General features: G+C 39.1%; 1 protein-coding gene across 19 annotated transcripts in view; it reads right to left on the minus strand.

Moving 5' to 3' along the window:
- LOC105481498 (taspase 1) overlaps positions 1–16,129 on the minus strand; it is a 441,844-nt gene that overhangs the window by 345,339 nt on the left and 80,376 nt on the right. For 17 of the 19 annotated variants that reach the window (XR_986975.3, XR_986974.3, XR_011613532.1 and 14 more), the window contains 2 exons: positions 13,130–13,236; positions 11,284–11,346 (listed from right to left, as the gene is read on the minus strand). Coding sequence is in view for 14 of the 19 variants with exons in the window: in XM_071079677.1 (XP_070935778.1) it covers positions 11,284–11,346; positions 13,130–13,236 (170 nt within the window). In the remaining 5 variants the exon portion in view is untranslated. The remainder of the gene's footprint in view (positions 1–11,283; positions 11,347–13,129; positions 13,237–16,129) is intronic. The other 2 variants (XM_071079680.1, XM_011741116.2) reach the window with 1 other exon arrangement.

Genomic DNA, 16,129 nt, shown 5'->3' on the forward strand with positions numbered 1-16,129 from the left:
ATGAATCACGAATATACGTAATGGCATCTAGAATAGTGAGTCCTTTCCAAAAGGTTTTCAATTTACCTTGCCCGGAACCATCAGCGGAATCACTATCTATGGCAGCCTTAGCCTTAAAAAATGTCTTTCTTAAGCAATTAAGACTTGAAAATCGAAATCGCCCCTTGATTCACGGGCTGTGTTAGCAGGCATGAAAATAACAGAGATCTTGTGTGACAAGGTGCATTGTCAATGAGCAATAATATTTTAAAAGGAATCTTCTGAGCAGTACATCTAAACAGTGGAATTAAAATATTCAGTAAACTATGCTATAAACAGACATGCTGTCATCCAGGCTTTCTTGTTCCACTTACAGAACAGAGGAGTAGATTTAGCATAATTCTTAAGGGCCCAAGGACTATTGGAACGGTAAATGAGCACCGGCTTCAGTTGAAAGTCATCAGCTGCATTTGCCTCTAACAAGAGAGTCAGCCTGTTCTTGGAAGCTTTGAAGCCAGGGACTGACTTCTTCCCCCTGAAAGTCCTAGAAGGTATCTTCTTCCAATAGAAGGCTACTTTGCCTGCATAAATGATCTGTTTGTTGTTTAGTGTAGCCACCTTCATCAATAATCTTGGCTAGATTTTCTGGATAACTTGCTACACCTTCCCCATTAGCACCTGCTCCTTCACCTTGCACTTTCATGTTAGGGAGATGGCTTCTTAAACCCCATGAGCCAACCTCTGCTAGCTTCAAACTTTTCTTCTGCGGCTTCCTCACATCTGTCAGCCTTAACAGAAGTGAAGAGAGTTAGAGCCTTGCTCTGGATTAGACTTTGGCTTACCGGAATGTTGTGACTGGTGATCCACCCAGACCATTAAAAATTTCTCTATTATCAGCAATACGGCTGTTTTGCTTTCTTTTCACACGTGTTCACTGGAGTAGCGTTTTCAATTTCCTTTGGGAACTTTTCCTTTACATTCACAATTGGCTGATTTTTTGACAGAAGAGGCCTGGCTTTTGGCCTATCTTGGCTTTCAGCGTGCCTTCCTTACTAAGCTTAATCATTTCTATTATAGACTTAAAGTGAGAGATGTGTGACTCTCCCTTCCACATGAACACTTAGAGGTCATTGTAGGGTTACTAACTGACCTAATTTCAAAACGGTTGTCTCTCAGAGAATACAGAAGTTTCAGGAGAGGAGAGAGACAGGAGACTGGTCAGTCGGGAGAGCAGTCAGATAACACACATTTATTGACTAAGTTCACCATCTTATATTGGTGCAGCTCCTGGAGCCTCAAAACAATTGCAATAGTAACATCAACAATCAACGACTACAGATCATAACAGATATAATAATGAAAAAGTTTGAAATACTGCAAGAATTACCAAATTGTGACAGAGACATGAAGTGAGCACATGGTGTTGGGAAAATTACACCAATAGACTTGCTCAAAACAGGATTGCCACAAACTTTCAATTTGTAAAAAAAAAAAAAAAAAAAATCTGCAAAGCATAAGAGAGCAAAGCACAGTAAGATGAGGTATGTCTGTACTGACCTACTATATACTTCTTTTAAGAAGTGTATCTGGAGGGCGGAGCAAGATGGCCGAATAGGAACAGCTCCAGTCTCCAGCTCCCAGCGCAAGCGACACAGAAGACAGGTGATTTTCGCATTTTCAGTGGAAGTACTGGGTTCATCTCACTAGGGAGTGCCGGACAATCAGTGCTGGTCAGCTGTTGCAGCCCGACCAGCGAGAGCTGAAGCAGGGCGAGGCATCGCCTCACCTGGGAAGCGCAAGGGGGAAGGGAATCCCTTTTCCTAGCCAGGGGAACTGAGACACAGAACACCTGGAAAATCGGGTAACTCCCACCCCAATACTGCACTTTAAGCAAACGGGTACACCAGGAGATTATATCCCACACCTGGCCGGGAGGGTCCCACGCCCACGGAGCCTTCCTCATTGCTAGCACAGCAGTCTGTGATCTAATGGCAAGGCAGCAGCCAGGCTGGGGTGAGGGGCGCCCGCCATTCCTGAGGCTTAAGTAGGTAAACAAAGCCACTGGGAAGATCGAACTGGGTGGAGCTCACAGCAGTTCAAGGAAGCCTGCCAGTCTCTGTAGACTCCACCTTTGGGGACAGGGCACAGCTCAACAACAACAAAAGCAGCAGAAACCTCTGCAGACGCAAGCCACTCTGTCTGACAGCTTTGAAGAGAGCAGTGGATCTCCCAACACGGCGGCTGAGATCTGAGAACGGACAGACTGTCTGCTCAAGTGGGTCCCTGACCCCTGAGTAGCCTAACTGGGAGACATTCCCCACTAGGGGCAGACCGACACCCACACCTCACACGGTGGAGTACACCCCTGAGAGTAAGCTTCCAAAGCAAGAATCAGACAGGTACACTCGCTGTTCAGCAGTATTCTATCTTCTGCAGCCTCTGCTGCTGACACCCAGGCAAACAGGGTCCGGAGTGGACCTCAAGCAATCTCCAACAGACCTACAGCTGTTGAAGACCTACAGAGGGTCCTGACTGTTAGAAGGAAAACTAACAAACGGAAAGGACACACACACCAAAACCCCATCAGTACGTTACCATCATCAAAGACCAGAGGCAGATAAAACCATAAAGATGGGGAAGAAGCAGGGCTGAAAAGCTGGAAATTCAAAAAATAAGAGCACATCTCCCCCTCCAAAGGAACGCAGCTCATCGCCAGCAACGGATCAAAGCTGCACAGAGAATGACTTTGACGAGATGAGAGAAGAAGGCTTCAGTCCATCAAACTTCGAAGAGCAAAAGAAGGAATTACGTACCCAGCGCAAAGAAACTAAAAATCTTGAAAAAAGAGTGGAAGAATTGATAACCAGAATAATTAATGCAGAGAAGGCCATAAACGAACGGACAGAGATGAAAACCACGACATGAGAAATACGTGACAAATGCACAAGCTTCAGTAACCGCCTCGATCAACTGGAAGAAAGAGTATCAGCAATTGAGGATCAAATGAATGAAATGAAGCGAGAAGAGAAATCTAAAGAAAAAAGAAGAAAAAGAAATGAACAAAGCCTGCAAGAAGTATGGGATTATGTAAAAAGACCAAATCTACGTCTGATTGGGGTGCCTGAAAGTGAGGGGGAAAATGGAACCAAGTTGGGAAACACTCTTCAGGATATCATCCAGGAGAACTTACCCAACCTAGTAGGGCAGGCCAACATTCAAATTCAGGAAATACAGAGAACGCCACAAAGATACTCCTCGAGAAGAGCAACTCCAAGACACATAATTGCCAGATTCACCAAAGTTGAAATGAAGGAAAATCTTAAGGGCAGCCAGAGAGAAAGATCGGGTTACCCACAAAGGGAAGCCCATCAGACTAACAGCAGATCTCTCGGCAGAAATTCTACAAGCCAGAAGAGAGTGGGGGCCAATATTCAACATTCTTAAAGAAAAGAATTTTAAACCCAGAATTTCATATCCAGCCAAACTAAGTTTTATAAGTGAAGGAGAAATAAAATCCTTTACAGATAAGCAAATGCTTACAGATTTTGTCACCACCAGGCCTGCCTTACAAGAGACCCTGAAGGAAGCACTAAACATGGAAAGGAACAACAGGTACCAGCCATTATAAAAACATGCCAAAATGTAAAGACCATCGAGGCTAGGAAGAAACTGCATCAACTAACGAGCAAAATAACCAGTTAATATCATAAGGACAGGATCAAGTTCACACATAACAATCTTAACCTTAAATGTAAATGGACTAAATGCTCCAATTAAAAGACACAGACTGGCAATCTGGATAAAGAGTCAAGACCCATCAGTCTGCTGTATTCAGGAGACCCATCTCACATGCAGAGACATAGGTAGGCTCAAAATAAAGGGATGGAGGAAGATCTACCAAGCAAACGGAGAACAAAAAAAAGCAGGGGTTGCAATACTAGTCTCTGATAAAACAGACTTTAAACCATCAAAGATCAAAAGAGACAAAGAAGGCCATTACATAATGGTAAAGGGATCAATTCAACAGGAAGAGCTAACTACCCTGAATATATATGCACCCAATACAGGAGCACCCAGATTCATAAAGCAAGTCCTTAGAGACTTACAAAGAGACTTAGACTCCCATACAATAATAATGGGAGACTTCAACACCCCACTGTCAACATTAGACAGATCAACGAGACAGAAAGGTAACAAGGATATCCAGGAATTGAACTCATCTCTGCAGCAAGCAGACCTAATAGACATCTACATAACTCTCCACCCTAAATCAACAGAATATACATTCTTCTCAGCACCACATCACACTTATTCCAAAATTGACCACATAATTGGAAGTAAAGCACTCCTCAGCAAATGTACAAGAACAGAAATTATAACAAACTGTCTCTCAGACCACAGTGCAATCAAACTAGAACTCAGGACTAAGAAACTCAATCAAAACCGCTCAACTACATGGAAACTGAATAACCTGCTCCTGAATGACTACTGCGTACACAACAAAATGAAGGCAGAAATAAAGATGTTCTTTGAAACTAATGAGAAAAAAGACACAACATACCAGAATCTCTGGGGCACATTTAAAGCAGTGTGTAGAGGGAAATTTATAGCACTAAATGCTCACAAGAGAAAGCTGGAAAGATCTAAAATTGACACTCTAACATCACAATTTAAAGAATTAGAGAAGCAAGAGCAAACGCATTCAAAAGCTAGCAAAAGGCAAGAAATAACTAAGATCAGAGCAGAACTGAAGGAGATAGAGACACAAAAAACCCTTCAAAAAAATCAGTGAATCCAGGAGTTGGTTTTTGAAATGATCAACAAAATTGAGAGACCGCTAGCAAGACTAATAAAGAAGAAAAGAGAGAAGAATCAAATAGACGCAATAAAAAATGATAAAGGGGATATCACCACCAACCCCACAGAAATACAAACTACCATCAGAGAATACTATAAACACCTCTACGCAAATAAACTAGAAAATCTAGAAGAAATGGATAATTTCCTGGACACTTACACTCTCCCAAGACTAAACCAGGAAGAAGCTGAATCCCTGAATAGACCAATAGCAGGCTCTGAAATTGAGGCAATAATTAATAGCCTACCAACCAAAAAAAGTCCAGGACCAGGTGGATTCACAGCTGAATTCTACCAGAGGTACAAGGAGGAGCTGGTACCATTCCTTCTGAAACTATTCCAATCAATACAAAAAGAGGGAAACCTCCATAACTCATTTTATGAGGCCAACATCATCCTGATACCAAAGCCTGGCAGAGACACAACAAAAAGAATTTTAGACCAATATCCATGATGAACATCGATGCAAAAATCCTCAATAAAATACTGGCAAACCGGATCCAGCAGCACATCAAAAAGTTTATCCACCATGATCAAGTGGGCTTCATCCCTGGGATGCAAGGCTGGTTCAACATATGCAAATCAATAAACGTAATCCAGCATATAAACAGAACCAAAGACAAAAACCACATGATTCTCTCAATAGATGCAGAAAAGGCCTTTGACAAAATTCAACAGCCCTTCATGCTAAAAACTCTCAATAAATTCGGTATTGATGGGACATATCTCAAAATAATGAGAGCTATTTATGACAAACCCACAGCCAATATCATACTGAATGGGCAAAAACTGGAAACATTCCCTTTGAAAACCGGCACAAGACAGGGATGCCCTCTCTCACCACTCCTATTCAACACAGTGTTGGAAGTTCTGGCTAGGGCAATCAGGCAAGAGAAAGAAATCAAATGTATTCAGTTAGGAAAAGAAGAAGTCAAATTGTCCCTGTTTGATGTATGATTGTATATTTAGAAAACCCTATTGTCTCAGCCCAAAATCTCCTTAAGCTGATAAGCAACTTCAGCAAAGTCTCAGGATACAAAATTAATGTGCAAAAATCACAAGCATTCTTATACATCAGTAACAGACTAACAGAGAGCCAAGTCACGAATGAATTTCCATTCACAATTGCTTCAAAGAGAATAAAATACCTAGGAATCCAACTTACAAGGGATGTAAGGGACCTCTTCAAGGAGAACTACACACCACTGCTCAGTGAAATAAAAGAGGACATAAACAAATGGAAGAACATACCATGCTCATGGATAGGAAGAATCAATATCGTGAAAATGGCCATACTGCCCAAGGTAATTTATAGATTCAATGCCATCCCCATCAAGCTACCAATGAGTTTCTTCACAGAATTGGAAAAAACTGCTTTAAAGTTCATATGGAACCAAAAAAGAGCCCGCATCTCCAAGACAATCCTAAGTCAAAAGAACAAAGCTGGAGGCACCACCCTACCTGACTTCAAACTATACTACAAGGCTACAGTAACCAAAACAGCATGGTACTGGTACCAAAACAGAGATATAGACCAATGGAACAGAACAGAGTCCTCAGAAATAATACCACACAGCTACAGCCATCTGATCTTTGATAAACCTGAGAAAAACAAGAATGGGGAAAGGATTCCCTATTTAATAAATGGTGCTGGGAAAACTGGCTAGCCATAAGTAGAAAGCTGAAACTGGATCCTTTCCTTACTCCGTATACGAAAATTAATTCAAGATGGATTAGAGACTTAAATGTTAGACCTAATACCATAAAAACCCTAGAAGAAAACCTAGGGAATACCATTCAGGACATAGGCATGGGCAAGGACTTCATGTCTAAAACACCAAAAGCAATGGCAACAAAAGCCAAAATTGACAAATGGGATCTTATTAAACTAAAGAGCTTCTGCACAGCAAAAGAAACTACCATCAGAGTCAACAGGCAACCTACAGAATGGGAGAAAAATTTTGCAATCTACTCATCAGACAAAGGGCTAATATCCAGAACCTACAAAGAACTCAAACAAATTTACAAGAAAAAAACAAACAACCCCATCAAAAAGTGGGCAAAGGATATGAACAGACATTTCTCAAAAGAGGACATTTATACAGCCAACAGACACATGAAAAAATGCTCATCATCACTCGCCATCAGAGAAATGCAAATCAAAACCACAATGAAATACCATCTCACACCAGTTAGAATGGCAATCATTAAAAAGTCAGGAAACAACAGGTGCTGGAGAGGACGTGGAGAAACAGGAACACTTTTACACTGTTGGTGGGACTGTAAACTAGTTCAACCATTATGGAAAACAGTATGGCGATTCCTCAAGGATCTAGAACTAGAAGTACCATATGACCCAGCTATCCCACTACTGGGTATATACCCAAAGGATTATAAGTCATGCTGCTATAAAGACACATGCACACGTATGTTCATTGCGGCACTATTCACAATATCAAAGACTTGGAATCAACCCAAATGTCCATCAGTGACAGACTGGATTAAGAAAATGTGGCACATATACACCATGGAATAGTATGCAGCCATAAAAAAGGATGAGTTTGTGTCCTTTGTAGGGACATGGATGCAGCTGGAAACCATCATTCTCAGCAAACTATCGCAAGAACAGAAAACCAAACACCGCATGTTCTCACTCATAGGTGGGAACTGAACAATGAGATCACTTGGACTTAGGAAGGGGAACATCACAGGGCCTATCATGGGGAGGGGGGAGGGATTGCATTGGGTATTATACCTGATGTAAATGACGAGTTGATGGGTGCTGATGAGTTGATGGGTGCAGCACACCAACATGGCACAAGTATACATATGTAACAAACCTGCATGTTATGCACATGTACCCTAGAACTTAAAGTATAATTTAAAAAAAAAAAAAAGAAGTGTATCTCTGAGCCGGGCGCGGTGGCTCACGCCTGTAATCCCAGCACTTTGGGAGGCCGAGGCGGGCGGATCACAAGGTCAGGAGATCGAGACCACGGTGAAACCCCGTCTCTACTAAAAATACAAAAAATTAGCCAGGCGCGGTTGTGGGCGCCTATAGTCCCAGCTACTCAGGAGGCTGAGGCAGGAGAATGGCGTGAACTCGGGAGGCGGAGCTTGCAGTGAGCCGAGATCGCGCCACTGCACTCCAGCCTGGGCGACAGAGCGAGACTCCGTCTCAAAAAAAAAAAAAAAAAAAAAAAAAAAAAAAAAGTGTATCTCTGGCCGGGCGCAGTGGCTCATGCTTGTAATCCCAGCACTCTGGGAGGCTGAGGTGGGTGGATCACCTGAGGTCAGAAGTTTGAGACCAGCCTGACCAACCAACATAGAGAAACCCCGTCTCTACTAAAAATACAAAATTACTCAGGCGGGGTGGTGCATGCCTATAATCCCAGCTACTCAGGAAGGCTGAAGCAGGAGAATGGCATGAACCTGGGAGGCAGAGGTTGCAGTAGGCAGAGGTTGCAGTGAGCCGAGAGCGCGCCATTGTACTACAGCCTAAACAACAAGAGCAAGACTCCATCTCAAAAAAAAAAAAAGAGAAGAAATGTATCTCCTTCAGTGTTAATCTCCTTCAAAAATGAGTATCAAGAATGTAAACATTAGGAACATTACCAAATACTCTACTCCTTTTATTATATTTATATATCCAACTCATAGCGGCTTTTATGTAGCCTTTATTATATTTATATATCCAACTCATAGCTGCTTTTATGTAGCCACAACAAACTATAGTAGTGAGCCTTAGTCCACATGCTTGCTAACCAATATTACACTAAAACTACACACACAGGACAGGGAGAAATAAATGAACATAAGTCAATTTAGAAAACAGTGATTTGTCCCTTCCTGTCATATCCCTAAAATATTAATAAACTTCCAGTCTCTCCACTCACCACAACTTACATCTCTCCCCATAACTTACCTCTCTCACCATCCTCCCTTTTTCTACTACAAGATTCTACCCAGGGTAACCAACGCAGGTGCAGGTTTCTTGCTGAGTGACTTTAAAGATGAAAGTCTCAATGGGAAAAACTATGGTGTCTATGACTCACTCAATGATAATCACAAAGCACTTGAACATCTATTATCACTTCTGTCCCTTATAACAGTCCTGTTAAGGGAACAGGATATCACTATTTTCATTTAGAAACAAAAAACTGAGGCTTCAAATGTTAAATTACTCACTGGATTCACAGAACTAACCAACTGACAGTTAATTCACAAAATTAACTGGCAATGGTAGAATCTTTTACCCCACATATCTCTCTCTTATCACTCCACGGCAAAAATTGTCAATAGTTATTTCCATCCTTGTTCTCCATAATCATCCCATTCCATACCAGTCTATAATCAACTATGTCACAGAAACTGTCCCTATCCCGATTAACGGTCTCCAGGTGCCAAATCCAATGTCCAGTCATCTGTGCTCTTAGCTGTCTTCTCAGCAGCATTTGACCAGGTGATGACTTTCTTCGAAATGTTTCTCTCTTGGCTTCCTAGACATTCTTCCTGGTTGTGCCTCTGCCTCGTTGGCTGCTCCTTCTTTCTCCTTTGATGGTTCCTCCTCCTCCCAGCCTTGACATATTAAACTGGCCCAAGGTTCAGTTTTCAGACCACTGTCTATTCTCACTCTTTAGTGATCTCACCTAGTGACACTGGTTGACATTCCTTTTGATGCCAATGATTTCCAAATGGGTATCTCTCTCCCAACCTGCCCATAAAACAGGAGCTTCCACCCATGTGCATGGAGGTGCTCAGATAACCAACTCCAGAGTTAATGTTTCTGCCTGCCACAGGAAGCTTATCAGAAATCCCCTTATCCAGTATGATAAAAGTTTGGTTTTTTTAAAAGTTTAAAAGTTAAAATTTTTAAAAGTTGAAAATTCTCAGTCTGAAGCACAGACTCATTCAAAAGAAGAAAAAGATGTATATCTTACACATATTCTTTTTATTTAAAAGACAAAGGGTCATTCTATTTGTCAATCTCTTCATAGAGGACCAAAGCCTTTTCTTTGAATGTGGGTCCACAAATAAATACTCCATATCATCTTTCTTGCATAAACTATAACACAATGAATTGTCCCATGATTTCAAGTGTCATTTTATTTTAAATAGAACAAGAACATAAAGACACCAACAAAGCATTCTAAGTACAGAATGCTTCTATATTTTTATTATTGTTCTCAATCTTTTATAACAGGCATGCCCATATTTAATTCTACAGCAATTTTTCATAAAACAACTCTGCTTTTCCAAGTTAGTTTTCAGACAATTCTCTTAGTTTTCCAACAAACTCTCTTTTTAAACTCACTACTCATCAGTTTACGTGAGACAATGAATTATGTAATAACAACGATTAAAACAGCAAGCAGAATGAGGATCTTGGTGGCATATAATTCAAATGAAAGGAACAGAGGCGGATGATACACCAAAATGTATTAGCTCTGGATATTTAAGGTGCTATTGGCATCAAGTAATAGGTTTTATGGTGAAAACGGAAAGCATTGGTCAATCTGAGCCCATTAAGTTGGAGATGGGTTAAAAAAGTTACTGATTTCCACTGCCTACTTCTACCACCAGAAAGCCGTATTTCCCCAGCTCTACTCTTTTAGTAAATGGCAAATATCCAACTGCTAAGCTAAAATCCTTAAATCCTCTGCTCAGCTAAAACCCTTAATTCCTCTCTCTTACCAATAACTAAGGCATCAATATTGTATTTCTAGAAACCTTCAAAATATTTTCTGGATATATTCACTTATCGTTATCTCCATCCCTATCACCTACAGTCCAACGTGCCATAATCTCCAAACTGTAATGACTTTGTAACTAGTCTCCCAACTTCTATTCTTACCTCTCCCCTGGACTGATTCTTCACATAGTAGCCCAGGAAGAACTTTGCAAAATGGGAATGAGACAGCACTGTTTCCCTACTTTAAACTCTTCAAAGCTAGCCACTATTCTTGAATAAAATTCAAACTCCTTGCCATGATCTACCAGGTCCTAAAGGAGCTAGCCCATACCTACTTCCCCAGCTTCATCCCATACCATTCTCCCTTTGCTCACTGCTTTGGGCACACTGACTCTCCTCTCCATTCCTCTAATATGCTAAAACTCCCACAGGGCCTCTGCACATGCAGCTCATTCTGCCTGGAACACTCTTCCACTGACTCTTCATAAAAGCTACTCATTTTTCAGATGTCACCTCAAATGTTATCTCCTCATAAGCGTCTCCATTGATCATCCTATTTATATGCTAATATGTCTCCTTCTGCTAAAAGGTAAGGTCTCATTAGAACATGAGCTTCCTCCATCTTGTTCACCATTATTTTCTTACTATCCAGTTCAGTACCATTTCCTGAATGGAAAAATGAACTACTTGAAAAATTCCAGCTGAAAATATTCTCTATGAGATGCAGTGAAATTTCTATACATAAAAATCCTAACCTGATCTCCACAAAAAGAACAGTATGAGAATTTCACAGCAGCTTCATTCGTAATAGTAAAAAACTGGAAAAAAAAATCAAATGTTCATCAACAGGAAAACAGATAAACAAATTAATGTGCATTTATATTAGGAAATATTACTCAGTAATAAAAAAGAATAAATCAGTAATACAAAGTCTAATAAATGTTTTTTGTGAAACAAGCCAAACAGAAAAGAGTACATTCTGAATGATTCCATTTATATAACGTTCAGAGCAAGAAAAAGCATTTATTGTAATAAAAATCAGAACAGTGGCTGCCTACAAGTTGGAGACTAACTGGAAACAAGCACAAAAGGACTGGAAATATTCTATAACTTGATAGGTGTATGGTTTACATGGGCATATACGTTTATAAAACCGATTAAATCATTTACACTATGCAAATTTTATTACAATTTTTTTTTTTTGGAGACAGGGTCTTACTCCATCACCCAGGCTAGAGCACGGTAACACGATCATGGCTCACTGCAGCCTTGACTCCCCAGACTCAGGTGATTCTCCCACCTCACCTCCTGAGTAGCTGGGAGTACAGACATGCACATCCAGCTAAATTTTTGTACAGATGGGGTTTTCCTTGTTGCCCATGATGGTCTCAACTCCTGGGCTCTAGTAATCCACCCACCTCAGCCTCCTAAAGTACTGGGATTGCAGGCATGAGCTACTGGACCCAGCCTATCATGAATTTTTAAAAAGGCAAAAAAGTCCTAAATTCATTCACTCGCACATCACATCCGATGTAGAAACCCAAGAAATAGACTATTCACCATCATATCAAGATCTACTTATTAATTTGTTCATCTGCCTTGTAAATTCTTACTCTTCGCAGGCAGAAAATTAAAAAGGTTTGCACCAAACTGAGTGTCTTGTGGCAACACAGCAAGAAAATATCTATCACTACAAAAGATGATGAATTATGCATTTATACATAAGCAAACCATATAAAAGTATGACACAAAGGACAAAACAGTATGTAAGCCATTACAGAAGAACTAAACAATAAGGAATATTGATGAATGCTAAGGTACATCAAATGACTATGTGACCTGGGACACCCATCATGAGTTGTGTGTTAAGGAACCCCTAAGCCACAGGCAAGAATGCTGTAGTTTTCAACTTCTTTCTATCCCTAAAAACATCTGAATACAATATGTATATTTTCTTATACTCTACTCCCTAAACAGTCATGTTAAGAATCACTATATAGAGCTGTAAGAACCAAAACAGTAGCCACGAGCCAAATGCAGCTATTCAGAAATTAAAACGAGGCAAGGACAAATGGAAAGCTGAATTTTTAATTTTATAAAATTTTAATTAATTTATAATATATTAAACTATTAGAAAGATTTAAGCATACCTGTAATAACTTGGAATGTAAATTTACTATTTCACAGTAAATTTTTATGAAATATAAATACAGATCAAATATTTCTAATAAAAATGTAGTGTTATAATTGAGATGTGGAAAATTTAAACTGGTTATGAAGACTTAATACTAAAAAAGATCACGTAAAATAGCTCATTCATAAGTTTTCCCTGATCATATTTCAAAGTTATATTTGAGATTCACTGGTTTAAATATATTATTGAAACTAATTTCCCTTGTTTTTTTCTACTTTCTTTTTCTCTTTTATGAGCCTAATATTATGAACATATTTTTTTTTAAATGTAGCTACTGAAAAACTTTAAAGTATATACGTGGCACACACTCTATTTCTACTGAATAGTACTGTCCTAAAGCTTGTATCTAAATGCAGAAGATACATCATTATGATACATTAATTTGAATATTTCAAACATCTCCTGACCTTTTCACTTGATTGTCTTCTTTTCTTTAGTTGAATAAAATCTGTTTCCACCCTTTCTGCCAGCTCTAGTTTCCTCTTGTTTCTTTTAAATGCAGCTAAACTGAATCCTATAAAATAAAATAAAATAAAAAACATTAAATATAACATTTAAGAAATACTAGGGCAATGAGTCAAATAAGATAGCTGAAGAGCCTTCCCGGAAGAAAATCCTTAAGAATGTTAAATTAAGGGTTTAAAAAGTATTTTCAAGGTATACAGGGATAGTAGGAAAATAAGAGAAATAAACTAAGTTTTTAAAATTAAGAAAAAGGTCAAACCCAGAGAAACAAAGGAGTCCTGAGGGTAGACACTACCCTCTCAGCATCTGTTGATGCACGCCTCCTCCAACTGTGGTTTTAAAGGTCTCTGCGCATAGGAGGTAAGAGACGAAACTTGGGCACAACGCAGTACGAGAAAACACACTGGAGATTATCCACAAAGAAAGGAGAGAGTCTCAAAGGTTGATATGCCCAGTGAATAGCAGAATGAGAAAAAAAGTCACCAGGCACCAAAACATAAGAAAAAGTAAATAAAACATTTTTTAAACCAGAAAACTTGCAAGTCTCAGCTTTGGTTCTAGATATAAAGAGGAAACATCTCCCTAGAAATTTCATGACTAATGAGGGCATTTAGATAGGCTTCGAGTAGAATTCTTATTACCTGTGAGACCCCAGGGTAAAAAAGTGATCTCAGTGTACCAGTGCTTCAAAGGGCCTCCAAACACAAATGCAAATACTCCCTAGAAAAACAAACTGGCCTTAACTTATCCAGACCTCAAAGAACCCTATGTTTCAATCAACATGTGCTCATAGTTTTAAAAGAAAAATTCACAAAACAAATAAGAGATAAACTACCAAGAATAAAAGCCAGCCAAATATCAGAAAGCATAATCTGAACCACAAAAATCTCAGATACTGGAATAATCAGATAAGAATATAACATATGTTTATGCTCAGAGAAATAAAAGAAATATATCAAAAATAGGATTAAGCAGCAAGATGATAAACTGACCAGGCTGAATTGAAGAATAAATAGAGCTTCAATCCATCAATAAATAAAATAATCAAAATTTTAAAACTTGATATATAAATTTTAACAGCCAATTAGATCCAGCTGACAAGAGAAATTACAAACTGGAACATAACACTGACAAAGTTACTGAGTAAAGTTTTCTGATAATGGCAGACTAAGTTATGCAGAGTAATTATCCATGGAATATTCCTAAAAATGTTGGGTAAAATATTTAAAATATCACCTTAAAAGCACTCAAAACTTTACAAGTACTAAGCTAAATTCTTGGGTAAACTGTGGATTATTGCACTGTGAACATTTGCCAACACTAGCACACTTGCATTTGACTAAATGGCATCAAGGAGAGGGATACATCAAGCCCAGAGCCTATTAAGAGTAGACAGTTTTATAGGAGACACTCCCCACAATAAACTGGGAATTTAAAGGGCTAATTCTCTTAGAGTAAAGCTAATCCATAACTAAGTCCATTACTCCCTCTATCTCAAAAGCAAATGCATGCAGTCAATATTGTCCCAGATTATAGCAGAGCATGAGACTAAGAAAAGATTGGGGGAGAAAACAGGGAGAAGGCAAAGAAAAAGAAATAAAGTATTCAAAAGAGGCGGGGAAAGAAAACTATCTCTAAGAAACTTTTGGTCTCATGGGGCCCTTGCATAGATTTGCAAATACACACACTGTACAATCCCAGAAGGAAAAGAAAGAGAGAAGGAGAAGATGGTTAACTTGAAGAAATAGTAACTGAAAACTTGCCAACTTTGATGAAAGATATGAACACCCAAGACATAAACACCCAAGAAGCTCAAGGAACTCCAAGTAGGAAAACTGGGAGAGCCATACCAAGGCACATTACAATCAAATTGTCAAAGACCAAAGACAAAGAGAGCATCTTGAAAAGCAGATTATCACCTACTAGGGATCCTCAATAAAATTATAAGCAGATTTCTCATCAGAAACTTTGGAAGCCAGAAACAGTGGGTTGATATATTCAAAGTGCTGAAACAACAAAAGCATCAACCAAGAAACCTGGCTGTGGCCAAACGGTCCTTCAAAAATGAGGGGCAAATTGAAATACTCTCAGATAAACAAAAACTGAGATAGTTCTTTTCTACTGGACCTACCCTGCAATAAATGCTAAAGGAAATCCTTCCAGTTAAAATGAAAGAACCTTAGACAGAACTCAAAGCTGTAAATAAACAATGATCTCTGATAAAGATAAATACATGGACAACTGTAAAAGATAGTCTTATTGTAATTTTGGTTTCTAACTATGCTTTTTGTTTTCCACATGATTTTATTTATTTATTTATTTATTTTTTGAGACAGAGTCTCCCTCTGTCGCCAAGCTAGTGTGCAGTGGCACAATCTGGGCTCACTACAACCTCTGCCTCCCAGGTTCAAGCGATTCTCTTGCCTCGGCCTCCCAAGTAGCTGGGATTACAGGCACGCACCACAACGGCTGGCTAACTTTTTGTATTTTTAGTAGAGACAGGGTTTCACCATGTTGGCCAGACTGGTCTCAAACTCCTGAGCTCAGGTGATTTGCCCACCTCAGCCTCCCAAAGTGTTATAATTACAGGTGTGAGCCACCATGTCTAGCTTATTTTCTACATGATTTTAGAAACTAAAGTATTAAAACAATATCAGTCTGTTTTGGGACAAACAATGGGAAAAGATACAATTTTGTAAAAGAGGGTTGAGATAGAGCTGTATAAGAACAGAATTTTTATTTGTTATTGAAGTTAAGCTGGTCTAAATTCAAATTAGAATGTTATAATTTTAGAATGTTAAATGTAATCCCCATCATAACCACAAAAAAAAAGCAAGACAATATACACAAAAGAAAATGAAAAAAGAACAACGCAATAAACCAAGTAGATCTAAAAGATATAAACAGAACACTCTATTCAACAATAGAATTCACATTCTTCT

The sequence above is a fragment of the Macaca nemestrina genome, chromosome 15, assembly GCF_043159975.1.
Source record: "Macaca nemestrina isolate mMacNem1 chromosome 15, mMacNem.hap1, whole genome shotgun sequence".
NCBI classification, from domain to species: domain Eukaryota; kingdom Metazoa; phylum Chordata; class Mammalia; order Primates; family Cercopithecidae; genus Macaca; species Macaca nemestrina.